At 43.9% G+C, this 21,263-nt stretch overlaps 1 protein-coding gene across 2 annotated transcripts in view; it reads right to left on the reverse strand.

The window, feature by feature from the left end:
- zgc:113223 (uncharacterized protein LOC541424 homolog) overlaps window positions 1-21,263 on the reverse strand; it is a 63,058-nt gene that overhangs the window by 7,419 nt on the left and 34,376 nt on the right. The window contains exons 2-6 of one of the 2 annotated variants that reach the window (XM_060839521.1): window positions 11,030-11,087; window positions 8,937-9,061; window positions 7,769-7,843; window positions 6,218-6,313; window positions 2,334-2,462 (exon numbers count right to left, since the gene is read on the reverse strand). In XM_060839521.1, the coding sequence (XP_060695504.1) occupies window positions 2,334-2,462; window positions 6,218-6,313; window positions 7,769-7,843; window positions 8,937-9,061; window positions 11,030-11,087 (483 nt within the window). The remainder of the gene's footprint in view (window positions 1-2,333; window positions 2,463-6,217; window positions 6,314-7,768; window positions 7,844-8,936; window positions 9,062-11,029; window positions 11,088-21,263) is intronic. The other variant, XM_060839522.1, reaches the window with a different exon arrangement.

Raw genomic sequence — 21,263 nt, forward strand, 5'->3', positions numbered from 1 at the left:
CAGGAAATTCGACGTTTCGGGCCAGAGCCCTTCATCAGGAATCCTCCCTCTACAAAGAACTGCAGGTCCTGGAAGTCAGAAATGAAAACAGAAATTGCAGGAAAAACTCAAGAGAAAACTGAGTTAATATTTCGGGTTCGGCAACCCTTCTTCAGAAGTTAATAATAAACCCCCCCAAAAAAGCTGCTTTTCTGTGAACAGAGCATTATTGAAATAGCCTGAGTCAAAATGTTGAGGAGAGAAGACCAGCCTGGGAACAAACACAGCAACAAGAATAGGTCACTCATAGAGTCATAGAGACGTACAGCATGGAAACAGACCCTTCGGTTCAACTTGTCCATGCCAACCAGATATCCCAATCCAATCTAGTCCCACCTGCCAGCACCCAGCCCATATCGGGTCATCCTCAAGTGTGTTCTGCTGTTAATCAATTGGATCTTGCTGATCTGTACATTATGCTGTCTCAGGCTCCACATGCTCTTCCTCAAACAAAATGACCTTTGAAGCTCAGCCTTTGAAAGCTTCAGTTATCCTTCAGTAACAACCTTTTGGACAGAGTCCCAGATTTGCACTACCCTCTGTCTTTTTTTTCATTTATGGGATGAGGGCATTGCTGGCTAGGCCAGCATTTGTTACCCATCCCTAACTGCTCAAAAGGATGTTAAGAGTCACCCACATTGCTGTGGGTCTGGAGTCTCAGATAGGCCAGATCAGGTAAGGATTCCCTAAAGACAGTGAACCAGATGGTTTTTTTCCGATAATTGACAATGGATTTGTGGTCAGCATTAGACTCCTAATTCCAGGTTTTCTCTTGAATTCAGCTCTGCCATCTGCCTTGGCAGGATTTAAACCCAGATCCCCAGAACATTACTTGGGTCTCTAAATTAACGATCCAGTGATAATAATACCACTAGGCATTGCCTCCCCTGCTTGAATGGCATGTTTCGTGATTTTGCTCCGAAGGGGTTTGGCTCTGATTTTAATTTGATTACTCTTTGTTCTGGATATTTCCAACCTTGGAGGAAACTGAATGGCTTTTGGGCCATTTCAGAATTAACCACACTGCTGTGCGTCTGCAGTCACATGCATCTGTAGTGATTGCAATGAGGTCAGCCAGGAAGACCTCAGAGAATACAAGTTCCCTGATTGGAACAGGTTGACAGCCCCAATCAGGGAGCCCTGGCTGACAGACATAGACAAGAGTGCCAGACATTTTGTTCACTCTGACAGCTGGCTCTGAGGGAGCTGGATCAGTGTTAAGGACTCTCCATGTGTAAATAAAGGGTGACTTGGTGATGGGATACTGGCCTCTGTGGAATTATTTCATAGACCATATTAGGGAAGGACAGCAGATTTCCTTCCCAAAAGTTAATCTGTCAAGAATAGAATAGAATCCCTACAGTGCAGAAACAGGCCATTCAGCACAAGTAGTCCATACCGATCCTCTGAAGACTTTCCCATATAGACCCATTCCCCTGCCCTATATTTCCCCTGACTAATGCACCTAACCTACACATCCCTGAATACTATGGGCAATAACAACTTATACACTAATGACGGACAGTTTAATCATCATTGAGACCAGCTTTGAACTCCAGATATTTACTAGACATTCCATCTAGCTGTAGCTAGATTTGAACTCTCGAGCCCTGAACATTAGCGTAGGCCTTTAGCCCTTACTAGCTTTGTGACATTACCACCACACCACCATTACCTCTTGGCTTTCGACGCTTCTTATTCAGAAATTAATTTTTATTCTTCACATTCTTACCACCAGCCCCACCAACCCCACCCCACCCCACAATGCTTCATTAAGAAAGAATCTTTCCATAGATATTATAAAACTGGGAAGGCTTCAGAGCAGATTTACCAGGATGTTGCCAGGAATGCAGGGTTTGAGTTATAAGGAGAGATTGGATTGACCGGGACGTCTTTTCATCGGAGTGTAGGAGGTTGAGGGGTGACCTTATCGAGGCTTATAAAATCATGAGAGGCATGGATAGGGTGAATGATAGGTATCAATTCCCTAAGGTGGGGGACTTCAAGATATTTAAGGTGAGAGGAGAAAGATTTAAAAAAGACAGGAGGGGCAATTTTTCTACACATTGAGTGGTTTCTATGTAGAATGAACTTCCAGAGAAAGTGGTAGATGCGGGCACAATTACAATGTTAAAAAACATTAAGGTAAGTACATGAATAGGTAAGGTTTGGAGGGATTTGGGTCAAGTGCAGGCAGGTGGGACTAGTTTAGTTTGGGATTGTGGTCAGCACAGATTGGTTGGACCAAAGGGTCTGTTTCCGTGTTGTATGATTCTAGACCAGCACCTACTCACCTCATCAGTGTTCATGATACAACAAGAAAATGGCACTCCACATCGCTCGAGACTGGGATTGTCACCCTGACAACTAAAGTACACATTCGAAGACCAGTCCCTATAGTCAGACACCCCGCAACATTTGAACTGAAAGAAAGGTAAAAGCAGCAAAATCAAAACTATGTATCATGCACTTCTCTAGAAGAAGATTGACTCTCAGTAAAATTTGTCAATAATGATTGCTCTTATGCATTAATGCTGGGAAATACTATAACAACAACAGTAATTTAACACTACTTGTATTTTTTACAAAGAAAATACACTGAAAAGCATTTAAGTCACCACACTACAGTGCCTGCATAAACAGCAAAAGACATAGACAAGAAAATTCATGGCTCTTGGGTTTGGGAAAAGACAGTACCACATTTAATTAGTCTATTAACATTAAATTACAGATTCAACATAGGGTATTTTTTGCAGCCCAACTGGACCATGAGGACAGGAACTAGCCACTGGCCTGATCTTGGGAAACGTATATCAGAATGGGTTTTGAAGGTTTGCCAGAAATTTTTATATCATCACCAGGGATACAAATGAGCCAAATCAAACCCTGAGACTGTAGAGTCATCGAATCATGCAGCATGGAAACCAGTCCATGCCAAACATAATCCCAAACCAGTTCCACTTGTGTGCTCCTGGCCTGTATCCCTCCAAACCTTTTCTATTCTTGTATCCATCTAAATGTCTTTTAAATGTTGTAATTGTAATCGCATCCACCACATCTTCAGGAAGTTTGTTCCACACACAACTCAGCCTCTACGTAAAAAAATTGCCTCATGTCTTTTTCAAATCTCTCTGCTCCCGCTTTAAATGTGTCCACTTGTCTTTAAATCCCCCATCCTAGGGAAAAGACAACTATCATTAACTCTATCTGTACCCCTCATTATTTTAAAAATTTATTTAAGGTCCACCCTTCAACCTCCTACGCTCCAGTGAAAAACGTCTCAGCCTTTCCAGCCTCCCCTCATAACTCAAACTTTCCAAACACGGCAACATCCAGGTAAATCTCTTCTGAACCCTCTCTAGCTTGATAATATCCTTTCTATAGCCACCAAAGATTTCAGAGCAGAAGCTCCTTGGCACAGTCACTTTATGGGATAAAATTATTTCGGGTTGTAACAGAGGATGAGGATCTGCCAGAGATGACTGCAAGGCCTCAATGACAATGATTAATTTCCAGTGGCTCAACATCACACAACAATGAAGATGTAAGGACCTACCAAACCATCAACTTGGAACAATCACCCAAGAGTTTTGACATGCCCAGCAGCCAAACTATGGAATGGAAAGGTTTGAAGATGGTTTCGGGGAAGACCATAGTGTGGAGAGAAAAGACAAATGGGCAGATAAATGAAGGAAGCTGGAAACATCAGTATTCTCGCTAATGTAACAAATGGCATCATTTCCTCTATCAGCCAAAGTGCAGAATTTCAGAGCAGGAAGCTTATACTGGAACTGTATAAATAATGAGCTCAGTCACAGCCTGGGGACTGTGTGCAGTTCTGGTCACCTCATCACATGGAAGGATGGAATTGGACTGGAGATGGTACAGAGGATATTTGTTACCCTGTGAAAGTGGAAGTGCAGTTATGGGGAAAGATTGGAACAGAGGATGCTGAGAGGAGACTTGATTGGGGTACACATGTTGTGAGGGACCTGGATACAGAGGGAGGTAATATATTGTTCCTGTTGAAGAGCTCAGTTACTCACAGTGAATATTTAATGTTGTAGGTTGAAATATTAGTGAAGTGGTGAGGGAAGTTGTTATTTCACCCAGAGTATGGTAGGGATCTGGGAGTCACACATGGAAGCAGAGTAGAGGCAGAAACTCTCAAACCATTTTAAAAAGGTGCCGGGATCTGCACCTGAAGTTCTATAGTATCTGGGGAGACAGAACAAGGGCTTTACTTCTTCAATGCAGGCAGATTAGAGAGTGATCTCCTCTATACTGTGTTATTTTCTGAAGTTTTCAAAGGTTACCAATATCTGATAGGATCAATACGCAGGAATGAGGGATGAGGGCAGGCAGAGCAATGTGTAAATTGATTAGCATCACAATAATACTGACCCCATCCTTTATAACAATGCTACTTCACTGTATTGGCCTATTTATCCTTCCTGTAGAAATGGGGAAAACCTTTGTTTATCCAGTTCTCGGTCCTATCACACTCCACTAGTCCGATGGTACCTGGCTGCATGGATGGCTCGACAAGGCATAAGCCTTTGGGAACTTCTATAGCCAACAGCTTGTTAAAAAAACAAGTTTCCTGCAGAATATTTGTAGATCTCCATGACAACAGTTGGATAGTTGAGGATCGAGTGAATGTATCATTCAATAATGACTTGAGTAGGCATTCCAATGTAAAGAATGTAACTTATAAAGGTGGGACATATTCAGATCCCATATAATAGTAGCCTGTGAAGAAATAACAGCCATATTGCAGGAGGTCTAATGTCCACAGTGCCACCTTTGGATCTGTGCCTTAATGAGCCATGCCAGGATCACATTCACACGGACTGGAATAGGGGTGTAGTCGATGGGGAATAAAGAGTGGAAGTATGCTTGCTGACCCATTTTGTGTAGTTTCATCAGCAAACTGAGGATGCTGTTCATGCAGAAACTGTCTTCAGATCAACCAGAGAGTGGGGAATGTCTGAGTCAGTAGATGGAGAAGAAGCTCATTTACTGTGAAAGGATGATTGTAAAACCAAATTTGATCCAAGTTCAGATCCTCACAATGACACCAGTGGCTCCGAATGAATTCCATTTGGAGATGCTGAATTTGACGGATTTCAAAATCCTTTCACTGTGGTTCAAGGAATCTTAACTCCAACTTTTAATGAAGAGTGTCATTCAATATGAAATATCAGTGTTTTTTTTATATTTGAAATGGTGACAACTCACACCCACATCAATAATTTATATTTGATACTCAGCATATTAATTGATTCTCTTTTTTGGAATGATCTTTGGGGGCTTTAGGTTGACCTATACATTGATAATTATTGGTACCCACTTGAGGTATAGGATGGGATAAGTGGTAACATGCACTGTCCATCTTCACCCATCAGCGTACCTCAGCCCCAACTTCAGAACATATGACACTTGCTGATATCTAATATCTTGGACCACCTCTGGAGGGGATTTCCTCTGTAGTTGGAGCTGTGGATCTTTACCCAGGGAACTAATTTGGGACTTGCTTTACATACAAACGCACATCCATATGCCAAAGACAAAGTTCTAGGCAGCTGCCAAATGCCTCAAGAATGAATTAATGATTCAAACCACACAGCACGAGCACTGAATTCACCAGTTTCCAAACCTCTCCTTCCTCCATGCCATATCAGATCAACCCTCTTGTTTTGACCTACCTGTCATCTTCCTTCCCACCTAGCCACTCCACCCTTTCTACTGACCTATTACTATCACTTACGATCTTTGCTCTCCTATCGCCTATCTTTCCCCCACCCCCACCCCCATCCTCCCAGTCACCTCTAAACTCCCTTCTACCACTCCTCAATCCTAAAGAAGGGTCGTGCCTAAAATGTCGATTTTCCTGCTCCTCGGATGCTGCCTGACCTGCTGTGCCTTTTCCAGTGCCACACTTTATCAACTCTCATTTTTCTCCAATTGAAAAATTCATTTTAATAATTGACACAAGAAATGGGAAGTAAGTGGTCAGATGAGCACTCTTAAATTTGTTTCAGCATTGACACCCTTTAATTACAATGCATTATGGGAAAATACCACATGACAAGGATTCCACTGAATTAAAACTATTCATTAAGTGACAGGTTATGTATAACCAGAACACACTGCACTGACACAGCAGCATCAATACCTTTTCCTGGATGAAATCAATCAGATTTTGCAGGTCCAGGTCATCCCTGTATCTGATAATCCCTTTCTTGAACAAAGCCACAGTTTTCGTTTTGACCTGAAGTGAATGAATAGTATGAAATGTGATTTTGAAGCAGTGAGAGAATTGAGATAAAAACATAAATTTGCTGGAGAAACTCAACAGCTCTGCCAGCATCTATGGAGAGAAAATGCTATGAACCAGTTCTGCACAAGGGTCACTGGACCCGAAATATTAACACTGCTTTCTCTCCCCTCAGATGCTGCCAGATCTGTCAACTTTCTCCAGCAGGTTCTGCCTTTGTTTCAAATTTCCAGCAGCCATTTTGAGAGCTTTGAGATCTTCTGTTGCAACTCTGAACTCTGACAAAGAGGAAGCCCATTCAACTGGAAGAGCGACCAATGCCATTGGCATCCATGTTCCTGAATGTTTCAACAGATGGTGACTGAGCACCAGAGTACACTCTATGGTTGGGTCCTGGAGATAGGCTAGTAAACGTTGCAGTGATATTTCCATATATAATCAAAGGTGATGTTTGTATTGAAGCCTTATAAACACTGTCTGGATACAGGACTTCCCCTCTTCCATGAAGGCTGCTAGAGAGGGCCATCTCTAGTAATCATATGATCTTATCTTGCTTCCCAATGGTAATGTAAGCTACTTACATAACAACATTAACCCTTGACATGATAAAATGCACCCTCATCTATCGTCAGCCAAGGCCAAAGAATCGACAGGGCTTAGTCCATGCCAGTTAGCTCCATTCCCGTGCTCTCCCCCGTTTCTCTAGTCCCTGTAAACTGGGCAGCATAGTGGCTCAATGGTTAGCACTGCTGCCTCACAGTGCCAGGGACCCAGGTTCGATTCCAGCCTCGGGCAACTGTCTGTGTGGAGTTCGCACGTTCTTCCATGTCTGCTTGGATTTGCTGTGGGTGCTCTGGTTTTCTCCCCCAGTCTAAAGACATTCAGGTTAGGTGGGTTGGCCATGCTAAATTGCCCATAGTATCCAGGGATGATCATGGTGGCTCAGTGGTTAGCACTGCTGCCTCACAGCGCCAGAGACCTGGGTTCATTTCCCACCTCAGGCGACTGTCTGTGTGGAGTTTTCACATTCTCCCTGTGTCTGTATGGATTTCCTCCAGGTGCTTTGGTTTCCTCCCACAATCCAAAAGATGTACAAGTCAGGTGATTTGGCCATGCTAAAATTGCCCTTTAGTGTTAGGAGGGAAATGGTTCTGGGTAGGTTACTCTTCGGAGGGTCGATGTGGACTGGTTGGGCCAAAGAACATGTTTCCACACTGTAAGGAATTGAATCTAATCTAATTAGCCATGGGAAATGCAGGGTTGGATCTGGCTGGGGGTGCTGCATACTCAATGTGTTGAATGGCCTCATTCCACACTGTAGAGTTTTTATGATGCTGAGGATAGTCGATCATGCACATAACAATCACTCTGTGTTTCAGATCTCCCTGCACCCATATTCCTCTTTTGGAACAGCTGGGAAAGACAAAAATAAATTAATATTCAATTTACCTTTTTGGAGAATATGAAGCCAAGTGCAGCACCTATTATCTGAACCAGCAGGATGAACAGGAGGAATCCCATAAACTGTCAATAAAAACACGTGTCTCAGTTTATACAGTGCAGATCAGCAAAAGCTACAATTATTAAACTCAGCAGCAACAACTTCTGTATGCTCAAGACCCAAGCTTACGTCTGGTGCAGGAGGATATTAGACCTCTCGTACTTAGATTTTAATGGTCCACTGTTTGAAAAAGTTGTAATTGAAGAGCAGAAACCTGTGCCCTTTACATCTGGATTTCGATGATTTCAAAAGGAAATTGATAGATACTTTCAGGAAATAAAGCTGCTGAGTTGTATAGACCAAGAGGGAGAGTGGGGTTGCCTGGATTGTGAGGGTGCTAGTATAGATTCAATGGCATCTTCAGTGTTGTAAATGACAGTGTGACTTCATGAGTTCAAAGAGGTCATTTGGCTGCTCTGGAGACCTCTGCTGGGCACCACCATCTTTGCTCCTGACAGGATGGGCGGGAAACAATGGATACCTAGTCATGCAGCTCCTTCTGATTGAAGGCTGAGCCTGTACTGGGTATCCGGAGTCCCCTGATTAGATTAGATTACTTTACAGTGTGGAAACAGGCCCTTTGGCCCAACAAGTCCACACCGACCCTTTGAAAAGCAACCCAGACCCATTCCCCTACATTTTGTTCATGATTTGATCACTCAGTGGGCTAAGGGATTCCTGCTGACTGTGAAAGCCCTCCACACATTTGATACTAAAGGCTGACCCTCAGGTCCCCTTGCCAGCATTTATCCCTGAACAAATGACCATAAAAACAAATTATCTATTCAATGACTCCTTGCTGATTTTTGGGAGATTGGTATGCATAGGTAGGCTACTGCATTATAGCAGTAACATCTCTGAAGTACTCAATTGCTTTGATGTCCTAAACAAATGCAGTCTGTTTTACAATTCCCATGACTACACATCCATCAACATGGTAACTTATTAAGGACATCAGTGAAAAGTTAGGATTTGAATGAGATGGAGTTTGAAACAATTTCTAATAATTGTCACCCAAGTGTAGGATTGAGACTCATTTTAGGTGCACATCTGACAATGTTTCAGACTTTTATAAGTTCAGGCACATTTTACCTTGGTAATAAGGAGAGTACTCACAATTTTAAGCAGAATTTGATTATTACGCAGTGCTCCAGTGCAGCCTAGAAAAGTGATGCAGAACATTAAACATCCCACAATGATTAGGATCAATGCGGGATCCGTGATCAGAGAATCCACTGCATCTGAAAAATAAAGAGAAGACACACAATGATCCATATCTGTACACAACCGAGACAGCCAATGTCGAAGGTACAGAGGGTTTCTAATTCAATCTAGATTGGAAACTCACTTTAAACTAACTCATGTGAAACCAGAAACAGTAAAAAAATGCAAAATACTTAATGAGAGTGCTTCTACAGGTAAGTATTAAGCTTCTGCCGAGTATTGTAATTAACTACTTGCTACTTTTAACACCACAGTCCTATCCAAACCTTTCTCAAAGAGTTAATGCATTAAACTACAGTCATCAATAGGCTTAGTTGGGAAATAAGGCAAAACACCTCAGGATCTGGTGGATATATTGCTGGTCTCCTCAAAGTCTTACCAACTGTATCTACTGGTCTAATGTAACTTGTACCTACCTGTTATTAGGCAATAAACCATCATGCTTAAGATAGGAGCCTCTTCTCATTAAGACTCACATGGTACTAGCAAACTCCTCCCAACCATATGCTGCCAGTAGTGAGTACTTGAATGCCAAATAGACACTGCTCTATTACAAAACAGCATACCTGCCACAGTCACTTCCCTTACAAAAAACAGAATCTTGAGTTTTCTTTGCAACTTTATTAGAGAGAGTATCCCAATTGACAGAGGGAGAGAGAGGGTAGGTGATACAATGGAAGACTTCGCTTAAGAGCCCGGTGCTGATAGGGTACTCAAAGTGGGTAGAGAAGCAAAGAGGTGTAAAAAGATCTCCAACAGCAAAGGAATTTTTAAAAATTCACACTTGGGGCACAGTTATCGATGGCTGAGTTGGTATATGTTGCCTGCTCCTAGTTTCCCCTTGAGAAGGTGGTGGTGAGATGCCTTCTTGAACCGCTGCTTGTAGGTAGACTCACAATGCCCCTTAGGGAAGGAATTCCAGGATTTTGACCCAGCAATAATGAAGAGCCGGTGATATATTTCCAAGTCAAGATGGTGAGTGGTTTGGAGGGGGTCTTGCAGGCAGTGGTGTTCCTGTATATTTGCATCCTTTGTCCTTCTAGATCAAAGTGGTCTTGGGTTTAGAAAGTACTGTCTGAGGCTCTTTGGTGAATGTCTACAGTGCATCTTGTAGATAGTACACACTGCTGCTACTGAGCATCAGTGATGAAGGGAGTGGATGCTTGTGGATATGGTGCCATTCAAGTGGGCTGCTTTGTAATGGATGGTGTCAAATTTCTTGAGTGGACGCTGCACTCATCCAGACAAGTGGGGTGTATTTCATCACACTCTTGACCTGTGCCTTATAAATGGTAGACAGTCTTCGGGGAGTCAGGAGGTTTGTTTCTCATTACAAACTGAAGGCTCTGCCACTGAAGTAAGAGTGAAGGAGAAGAATGGATTACCTCTAAGGCTGGAAGCAGGGCCGCACAACATTCTGGAGAGGTTATAGATGTGGAGATTGCAGGGTTGGACAAGTTAAAGGTATTAGATGTTGGGGATGGGTGGAAGGGTGGGGAGGGTGTTAGGAACAAGGGCTGGGGAATAATGGGCCAGTGAACACAATTTCACAGTGTGTCATGTAGAGACATTGGGGACAGACACCCAAAACCTGCTGAAAGAGATAGACTTTAAGAATGATCTATAGGATAAAAGTGAGCTGGGGAGGCAGGATCTAGCCTATAAGTGGACAAACTGAGTGGTACAATCCAGCATCACCTTAACATGTTTCATTCTTTTCAACCATTGAAGGTGAAATGTTTTCTTTCCAAAATGGATGAGAAAATCTCTTTAATTGCAAATGATGGGAGTTGAAAGAGTGTGTAGGTTTTACAGCATTTGGAATTTATAAAGACCAAGAGCATTTAGGGGTCACTCACCAGAATAGTGTTTATCACCGATAGAGAGACATAAAGGTTATCATGGAGAGTGTTCGCAGACAATGACACACTCCTGTTAAAGATCAATACAGGATCAGACCTACGCAGTCATTATTGAAGGCTTACCTCCCTCAGATGCTGTCTTTGCGTAGATGCCCACAGATATCATCAGGCCACTTGCTACCTGTTCAGAAAACACCAGAAAAGTTGGGTCACTCCAATAAGAGGTATTCCAACATTGATTCAACGGCAATGCACTCATGCATTAAAAATCTGATGGTTGCTTGTACTTTATCTGAACCTTTGCTGAGACATTTGCAAGAATATGCAGCCACCTGCTCTTCAGAGTCTGGAGGGAACGAAAGAGAGAGAATGAAGCATTTTGCTGGCAGACAGTGTAAGACATGTGGAATTGGAATGTCATGTTGAGGTTGTACAGGACATTGGTGAGGCCTCTACTGGAGTATTGATGCTAGTTCTGGTCACCTGGTCATAGGAAGGATATTATTAAACTGGATTTATTGTTCAGAGTATTGAGTACAGGAGTTGGGAGGTCATGTTGAGGCTGTACAGGACGTTGGTTAGGCCACTGTTGGAATATTGTGTGCAATTCTGGTCTCCTTCCTATTGGAAGGGATGTTGTGAAACTTGAAAGGGTTCAGAAAAGATTTACAAGGTCGTTGCCAAGTTTGGAGAGTTTGAGCTATAGGGAAAGGTTGAATAGGCTGGGGCTGTTTTCCCTGAAGTGTTGGAGGCAGAAGGGTGACCTTACAGAGGTTTATAAAATCAGGAGGGGCATGGACTGGGTAAATAGACAATGTCTTTTTCCTGGGATGGGAGAGTCCAGAACTAGAGAGAGTAGGTTTAGGATGAGAAGGGAAAGATATTAAAGGAACCTAAGCGGTATCTTTTTTATGCAGAAGGTGGTGCATGTGTGGAATGAGCTGCCAGTGGAAGTGATGAAGGCTGGTACAATTACAGCATTTAAAAGGCACCTGGACGGTTATATGAACAGGAAGGATTTAGAGGGATATGGGATTGGTGGTGCTGGAAGAGCACAGCAGTTCAGGCAGCATTCGAGGAGCAGCAAAATCAACGTTTCAGGCAAAAGCCCTTCATCAGGAACAAAGGCAGAGGGCCTGAAGTGTGGAGAGATAAGCTAGAGGAGAGTGGGGGTGGGGAGAAAGTAGCATGGAGTACAATAGATGAGTGGGGGAGAGGATGAAGGTGATAGGTCAGGGAGGAGGGTGGACGGATAGGTGGAAAAGAAGATAGGCAGGTAGGACAAGTCATTAGGACAGTGCAGAGCTGGAAGTTTGGAACTAGGGTGAGGTGGGGGAAGGGGAAATGAGGAAACTGTTGAAGTCCACATTGATGCCCTGGGGTTGAAGTGTTCCGAGGTGGAAGATGAGGCGTTCTTCCTCCAGGCGTCTGGTGGCGAGGGAGCGGCAGTGAAGGAAGCCCAGGACCTCCATGTCCTCGGCAGAGTGGGAGGGGGAGTTGGAATGTTGGGCCACGGGGCAGTGTGGTTGATTGGTGCGGGTGTCCCGGAGATGTTCCCTAAAGCGCTCTGCTAGGAGGTGTCCAGTCTCCCCAATGTAGAGGAGACCGCATCTGGAGCAACGGATACAATAAATGATATTAGAGGATGTGCAGGTAAAACTTTGATGGATGTGGAAGGCTCCTTTAGGGCCTTGGATGGAGGTGAGGGAGGAGGTGTGGGCGCAGGTTTTGCAGTTCCTGCGGTGACAGGAGAAGGTGCCAGGATGGGAGGGTGGGTTGTAGGGGTGTGTGGACCTGACCAGGTAGTCACAGAGCGAACGGTCTTTGTGGAAGGCGGAAAGGTGTGGGGAGGGAAATATATCCCTGATGGTGGGGTCTTTTTGGAAGTGGCAGAAATGTCGGAGGATGATTTGGTTTATGCAAAGGTTGGTATGGTGGAAGGTGAGCACCAGGGGCGTTCTGTCCTTGTTACGGTTGGAGGAGTGGGGTCTGAGGGCGGAGCCAAGTGCTAGCAAATAGGATTAGATTAGGTTAGGATATCTGGCCAGCATGGATGAGTTGGACTAAAGGATCTATTTCCATGCTGTACATCTCTACGACTCTATGACTCTATGGAGACAGTTCAGAAGAGATTTACCAGGATTTGCCAGGTATGGAACGCTTCAGTTATAAGAAGAGGCTGTACAGGCTGGGACCTTTTTCATTGGATCGTAAGAGGTTGAAAGGCAACGTTAAAGAAGTTTATAAAAAATGCAGCATATAGATAGAATTAATGGTAGTTGTATTTTCCCTAGGCTGGGGAACTTCAAGATGGGGAGACCCTGTTAAGGCAAGAGGAGAGAGATCTTTTTTAGGGGCAAATATTTTACACAGAGGGTGGTTCATGTTTGGAATGAACTTCCTGAGGAAGTGGTGAATGTGGGTACAATTACAACATTTAAAAGACATTTGGGTAAGTACATGAATAGGAAAAGTTTGGAGGGATATGGGCCAGGAGTATGTAGAGCCGGACTAGTTTACTTTGGGATTATGTTTGGAATGGACTGGCCGGATCAAAGGTCTGTTTCCATGCTGAAAGACTCTATGACTCTAGAGCTGCATGGCTCTCCCAAGTGATGTCCAGTAAGATGACTCGGGCCAGACTTTGAACATAGAAAGGTGGGACGTTCAAGTTGGAAATGGATCCACTATGAGGGCCTCATCCAGCATCCATATGTGCTGAAGGGCAGAAGCAGGATGGAGGTGGGCACACTGCCTTAAAGGCAGTTTAGACGAGGTCTTGGAGGCAAGTGGACAGAAAAAAGATCTGCCTTGGTTGTCTGAAATTTCAGTCAAGTTCCATAAAAAAGCTTTTATGCCCTCTATGTTTCACCCCTCATTCCTCACTGCCATAACACCAGGGACCTGAGTTCAATTCCAGTCTCGGGCAACTGTCTGTGTGTTTGCAGGTCCGCCCCATGGTACAAAGGTTTCCTCCCAGTATTTCGGCTATCTTCCACAGTCCAAAGGCTTGCAGGTTATGTGAAGTGGCTGTGCTAACATTGCCTATAGTGTTCAGGGATGTGCAGGTTATGTGAAGTGGCTGTGCTAACATTGCCTTTAGTGTTCAGGGATGTGTAGGTTAGGTGAAGTGGCTGTGCTAACATTGCCTATAGTCTTCAGGGATGTGCAGGTTAGGTGAATTGGCCATGTTAAAATTGCCCATAGTGTTCAGGGATGTGTAGGTTAGGTGAATTGGTCGTGTTAAAATTGCCTACAGTGTTCAGAGATGCATAGGTTAGGTGATTTGGCCGTGCTAAAATTGCCCATAGTGTTCAAGGATGTGTAGGTTAGGTGAATTGGCCATGCTAAAAGTACCTATAGTGTTCAGGGATGTGTAGGTTAGGTGAACTGGCCATGCTAAAATTTCCCATCGTGTTCAGGGATGTGCAGGTTAGGTGAATTGACCATGCTAAAATTGCCCATAGTGTTCAGGGATGTGTAGGTTAGGTGGATTGGCCATGCTAAAATGGCCCATAGTGTTCAGGGATTTGTAGGTTAGGTGAATTGGCCATGCCAAAATGGCCCATAGTGTTCAGGGATGTGTAGTTTAGGTGAATTGGCCATTCTAAAATGGCCCATAGTGTTCAGAGATGTGTAGGTTAGGTGGATTGGCTGTGCTAAAATTGCCCATAGAGTTCAGGGATTTGTAGGTTAGGTGAATTGGCCATGCAAAAATTGCCCAAAGTATTCAGGGATGTGTAGGTTAGGTGGATTGGTTGTGTTAAAATTGCCCATAGAGTTCAGGGATTTGTAGGTTAGGTGAATTGGCCATGCTAAAATGGCCCATTGTGTTCAGGGATGTGTAGGTTAGGTGGATTGGCTGTGCTAAAATAGCCCATAGTGTTCAGGGATTTGTAGGTTAGGTGAATTGACCATGCTAAAATTGCACATAGTGTTCAGGGATGTGCAGGTTAGGTGAATTGGCCATGCCAAAATTGCCCATAGTGTTCAGGGATGTGTAGGTTAGGTGTATTGGCCATGCTAAAATGGCCCATTGTGTTCAGGGATGTGTAGGTTAGGTGGATTGGCTGTGCTAAAATAGCCCATAGTGTTCAGGGATTTGTAGGTTAGGTGAATTGACCATGCTAAAATTGCCCATAGTGTTCAGGGATGTGCAGGTTAGGTGAATTGGCCATGCTAAAATTGTCCATAGTGTTCAGGGATGTGTAGGTTAGGTGGACTGGCTGTGTTAAAATTGCCCATAGAGTTCAGGGACGTGTAGGTTAGGTGAATTGGCCATGCTAAAATTGCCCATAGTAATCAGGGATGTGTAGGTTAGGTGAATTGGCCATGCTAAAATTGCCCATAGTGTTCAGGGATGTGTAGGTTAGGTGGATTGGCTGTGTTAAAATTGCCCAAAGTATTCAGGGATGTGTAGGTTAGGTGAATTGGCCATGCTAAAATTGCCCATAGTGTTCAGGGATGTGTAGGTTAGGTGGATTGGCTGTGTTAAAATTGCCCAAAGTATTCAGGGATGTGTAGGTTAGGTGAATTGGCCATGCTAACATTGCCCATTGTGTACAGGGATGTGTCGGCTAGGTGAATTGGCCATGCTAAAATTGCCTATGGTGATCAGGAATGTGTAGGTTAAGTGAATTGCCCATGCTAAAATTGCTCATAGTGTTCAGGGATGTGTAGGTTAGGTGAATTGTCCATGCTAAAATTGCCCATAGTGTTCAGGGATTTGTAGGTTAGGTGAATTGGCTGTGCTAAAATTGCCTATAGTGTTCACGGATGTGTAGGCTAGGTGAGTTGGCCATGCTAAGATTTCCTATGGTGTTCAGGAATGTGTAGGTTAGGTGAATTGGCCATGCTAAAATTGCCCATAGTGTTCAGGGATGTGTAGGTTAGGTGTATTGGCCATGCTAAAATGGCCCATTGTGTTCAGGGATGTGTAGGTTAGGTGGATTGGCTGTGCTAAAATTGCCCATAGAGTTCAGGGATGTGTAGGTTAGGTGTATTGGCCATGCTAAAATGGCCCATTGTGTTCAGGGATGTGTAGGTTAGGTGGATTAGCTGTGCTAAAATTGCCCATAGTGTTCAGGGATTTATAGGTTAGGTGAATTGACCATGCTAAAATTGCCCATAGTGTTCAGAGATGTGTAGGTTAGGAGTATTGGCCATGCTAAAATTGCCCATAGTGTTCATGGATGTGCAGGTTTGGTGGATTGGCTGTGCTAAAATTGCCCATAGTGTTCAGGGATTTGTAGGTTAGGTGAATTGACCATGCTAAAATTGCCCATAGTGTTCAGGGATGTGCAGGTTAGGTGAATTGGCCATGCTAAAATTGCCCATAGTGTTCAGGGATGTGTAGGTTAGGTGGACTGGCTGTGTTAAATTCCCATAGTGTTCAGGGATGTGCAGGTTAGGTGAATTGGCCATGCTAAAATTGCCTATGGTGTTCAAAGATGTGCAGGTTAGGTGAATTGTCCATGCTAAAATTGCCCATGGTGTTCAGGGATGTGTAGGTTAGGTGGATTGGCTGTGTTAAAATTGTCCAAAGTATTCAGGGATGTGTAGGTTAGGTGGATTGGCCATGCTAAAATTGCCCATAATGTTCAGGGATGTGTAGGCTAGGTGAATTGGCCATGCTAACATTGCCCATTGTGTTCAGGGATGTGTAGGCCAGGTGAATTGGCCATGCTAAAATTGCCTATGGTGATCAGGGGTGTGTAGGTTAAGTGAATTGTCCATGCTAAAATTGCCCATAGTGTTCAGGGATGTGTAGGTTAGGTGAATTGTCCATGCTAAAATTGCCTATAGTGTTCAGGGATGTGTAGGCTAGGTGAATTGGCCATGCTAAGATTGCCTATGGTGTTCAGGAATGTGTAGGTTAGGTGAATTGGCAATGCTAAAATTGCCCATAGTGTTCAGGGATGTGTAGGTTAGGTGGATTGGCTGTGCTAAAATTGCCCATAGTGGTCAGGGATTTGTAGGTTAGGGAATTGGCCATGCTAAAATGGCCCATAGTGTTCAGAGTTGTGTAGGTTAGGTGAATTGGCCATGCTAAAATTGCCTATAGTGTTCACGGATGTGCAGGTTAGGTGAATTGGCCATGCTAAGATTGCCTATGGTGTTCTGGGATGTGTAGGTTAGGTGAACTGGCCATGTTAAATTCCCATAGTGTTCAAAGATGTGCAGGTTAGGTGAATTGGCCATGCTAAAATTGCCCATAGTGTTCAGGGATGTGTAGGTTAGGTGAATTGGCTGTGTTAAAATTGTCCAACGTATTCAGGGATGTGTAGGTTAGGTGGATTGGCCATGCTAAAATTGCCCATAATGTTCAGGGATGTGTAGGCTAGGTAAATTGGCCATGCTAAAATTTCCCATGGTGTTCAAAGATGTGCAGGTTAGGTGAATTGTCCATGCTAAAATTTCCCATAGTGTTCAGGGATGTGTAGGTTAGGTGGATTGGCTGTGTTAAAATTGCTCAAAGTATTCAGGGATGTGTAGGTTAGGTAGATTGGCCATGCTAAAATTGCCCATAATGTTCAGGGATGTGTAGGCTAGGAGAATTGGCCATGCTAACATTGCCCATTGTGTTCAGGGATGTGTAGGCTAGGTGAATTGGCCATGCTAAGATTGTCTATGGTGTTCAGGGATTTGTAGGTTAGGTGAATTGGCCATGCTAAAATGGCCCATAGTGTTCAGAGATGTGTAGGCTAGGTGAATTTGCTGTGCTAAAATTGCCTATAGTGTTCACGGATGTGTAGGCTAGGTGAATTGGCAATGCTAAAATTGCCCATAGTGTTCAGGGATGTGTAGGTTAGGTGGATTGGCTGTGCTAAAATTGCCCATAGTGTTCAGGGACTTGTAGGTTAGGAGAATTGGCCATGCTAAAATGGCACATATTGTTCAGGGATGTGTAGGCTAGGTGAATTGGCCATGCTAACATTGCGCATTGTGTTCAGGGATGTGTAGGCTAGGTGAATTGGCCATGCTAAGATTGTCTATGGTGTTCAGGGATTTGTAGGTTAGGTGAATTGGCCATGCAAAAATGGCCCATAGTGTTCAGAGATATGTAGGCTAGGTGAATTTGCTGAGCTAATATTGCCTATAGTGTTCACGGATGTGTAGGCTAGGTGAATTGGCAATGCTAAAATTGCCCATAGTGTTCAGGGATGTGTAGGCCATGTAGATTGGCTGTGCTAAAAGTGCCTATAGTGTTCAAGGATGTGTAGGCCAGGTGAATTGGCCACGCTCAAAGTACCCATTGTGTTCAGAGATGTGTAGGTTAGGTGAATTGGCCATGCTAAAATTGCCTATAGTGTTCACGGATGTGTCGGCTAGGTGAATTGGCCATGCTAAGATTGCCTATGGTGTTCAGGAATGTGTAGGTTAGGTGTATTAGCCATGCTAAAATGGCCCATTGTGTTCAGGGATGTGTAGGTTAGGTGGATTGGCTGTGCTAAAATTGCCCATAGAGTTCAGGGATTTGTATGTTAGGTGTATTGGCCATGCTAAAATGGCCCATTGTGTTCAGGGATGTGTAGGTTAGGTGGATTGGCTGTGCTAAAATTGCCCATAGTGTTCAGGGATTTGTAGGTTAGGTGAATTGACCATGCTAAAATTGCCCATAGTGTTCAGGGATGTGCAGGTTAGGTGAATTGGCCATGCTAAAATTGCCCATAGTGTTCAGGGATTTGTAGGTTAGGTGGATTGGCTGTGTTAAAATTGCTCAAAGTATTCAGGGATGTGCAGGTTAGGGAGATTGGCCATGCTAAAATTACCCATAATGTTCAGGGATGAGTAGGCTAGGTGAATTGGCCATGCTAACATTGCCCATTGTGTTCAGGGATGTGTAGGCTAGGTGAATTGGCCATGCTAAGATTGTCTATGGTGTTCAGGGATTTGTAAGTTAGGTGAATTGTCCATGCTAAAATGGCCCATAGTGTTCAGAGATGTGTAGGCTATGTGAATTTGCTGTGCTAAAATTGCCTATAGTGTTCACGGATGTGTAGGCTAGGTGAATTAGCAATGCTAAAATTGCCCATAATGTTCAGGGATGTGTAGGTTATGTGGATTGGCTGTTCTAAAATTGCCCATAGTGTTCAGGGATTTGTAGGTTAGGTGAATTGGCCATGCTAAAATGGCCCATAGTGTTCAGGGATGTGTAGGCCATGTAGATTGGCTGTGCTAAAAGTGCCTATAGTGTTCAGGGATGTGTAGGCCAGGTGAATTGGCCACGCTCAAAGTACCCATTGTGTTCAGAGATGTGTAGGTTAGGTGAATTGGCCATGCTAAAAGTGCCTATAGTGTTCACGGATGTGTAGGCTAGGTGAATTGGCCATGCTAAGATTGCCTATGGTGTTCAGGAATGTGTAGGCTGGGTGTATTGGCCATGCTAAAATGGCCCATTGTGTTCAGGGATGTGTAGGTTAGGTGGATTGGCTGTGCTAAAATTGCCCATAGAGTTCAGGGATTTGTAGGTTAGGTGTATTGGCCATGCTAAAATGGCCCATTGTGTTCAGGGATGTGTAGGTTAGGTGGATTGGCCATGCTAAAATTGCCCATAGTGTTCAGGGATATGCAGGTTAGGTGAATTGGCCATGCTAAAATTGCCCATAGTGTTCAGGGATCTGTAGGTTGGGTGGACTGGCTGTGTTAAAATGGCACATATTGTTCAGGGATGTGTAGGTTAGGTGGATTGGCCATGCTAAAATTGCCCATAATGTTCAGGGATGTGTAGGCTCGGTGAATTGGCCATGCTAACATTGCCCATTGTGTTCAGGGATGTGTAGGCTAGGTGAATTGGCCATGCTAAGATTGTCTATGGTGTTCAGGGATTTGTAGGTTAGGTGAATTGGCCATGCTAAAATGGCCCATAGTGTTCAGAGATGTGTAGGCTAGGTGAATTTGCTGTGCTAAAATTGCCTATAGTGTTCACGGATGTGTAGGCTAGGTGAATTGGCAATGCTAAAATTGCCCATAGTGTTCAGGGATGTGTAGGTTAGGTGGATTGGCTGTGCTAAAATTGCCCATAGTGTTCAGGGACTTGTAGGTTAGGAGAATTGGCCATGCTAAAATGGCACATATTGTTCAGGGATGTGTAGGCTAGGTGAATTGGCCATGCTAACATTGCCCATTGTGTTCAGGGATGTGTAGGCTAGGTGAATTGGCCATGCTAAGATTGTCTATGGTGTTCAGGGATTTGTAGGTTAGGTGAATTGGCCATGCTAAAATGGCCCATAGTGTTCAGAGATATGTAGGCTTGGTGAATTTGCTGAGCTAATATTGCCTATAGTGTTCAGGGATGTGTAGGCTAGGTGAATTGGCAATGCTAAAATTGCCCATAGTGTTCAGGGATTTGTAGGTTAGGTGAATTGGCCATGCTAAAATGGCCCATAGTGTTCAGGGATATGTAGGCCATGTAGATTGGCTGTGCTAAAAGTGCCTATAGTGTTCACGGATGTGTAGGCTAGGTGAATTGGCAATGCTAAAATGGCCCATAGTGTTCAGAGATGTGTAGGCTAGGTGGATTGGCTGTGCTAAAATTGCCTATAGTGTTCACGGATGTGTAGGCTAGGTGAATTGGCAATGCTAAAATGGCCCATAGTGTTCAGAGATGTGTAGGCTAGGTGAATTGGCAATGCTAAAATTGCCCATAGAGTTCAGGGACGTGTAGGTTAGGTGAATTGGCCATGCTAAAATTGCCTATGGTGTTCTGGGATGTGTAGGTTAGGTGAACTGGCCATGTTAAATTCCCATAGTGTTCAGGGATGTGCAGGTTAGGTGAATTGGCCATGCTAATATTGCCAATGGTGTTCAAAGATGTGCAGGTTAGGTGTATTGTCCATGCTATAATTTCCCATAGTGTTCAGGGATGTGTAGGTTAGGTGGATTGGCTGTGTTAAAATTGCTCAAAGTATTCAGGGATGTGTAGGTTAGGTAGATTGGCCATGCTAAAATTGCCCATAATGTTCAGGGATGTGTAGGCTAGGTGAATTGGCCATGCTAACATTGCCCATTGTGTTCAGGGATGTGTAGGCTAGGTGAATTGGCCATGCTAAGATTGTCTATGGTGTTCAGGGATTTGTAGGTTCGGTGAATTGGCCATGCTAAAATGGCCCATAGTGTTCAGAGATATGTAGGCTAGGTGAATTTGCTGATCTAATATTGCCTATAGTGTTCACGGATGTGTAGGCTAGGTGAATTAGCAATGCTAAAATTGCCCATAGTGTTCAGGGATGTGTAGGTTAGGTGGATTGGCTGTGCTAAAATTGCCCATAGTGTTCAGGGATTTGTAGGTTAGGTGAATTGGCCATGCTAAAATGGCCCATAGTGTTCAGGGATGTGTAGGCCATGTAGATTGGCT

Source organism: Hemiscyllium ocellatum, chromosome 19 (genome assembly GCF_020745735.1).
Source record: "Hemiscyllium ocellatum isolate sHemOce1 chromosome 19, sHemOce1.pat.X.cur, whole genome shotgun sequence".
NCBI lineage: Eukaryota > Metazoa > Chordata > Chondrichthyes > Orectolobiformes > Hemiscylliidae > Hemiscyllium > Hemiscyllium ocellatum.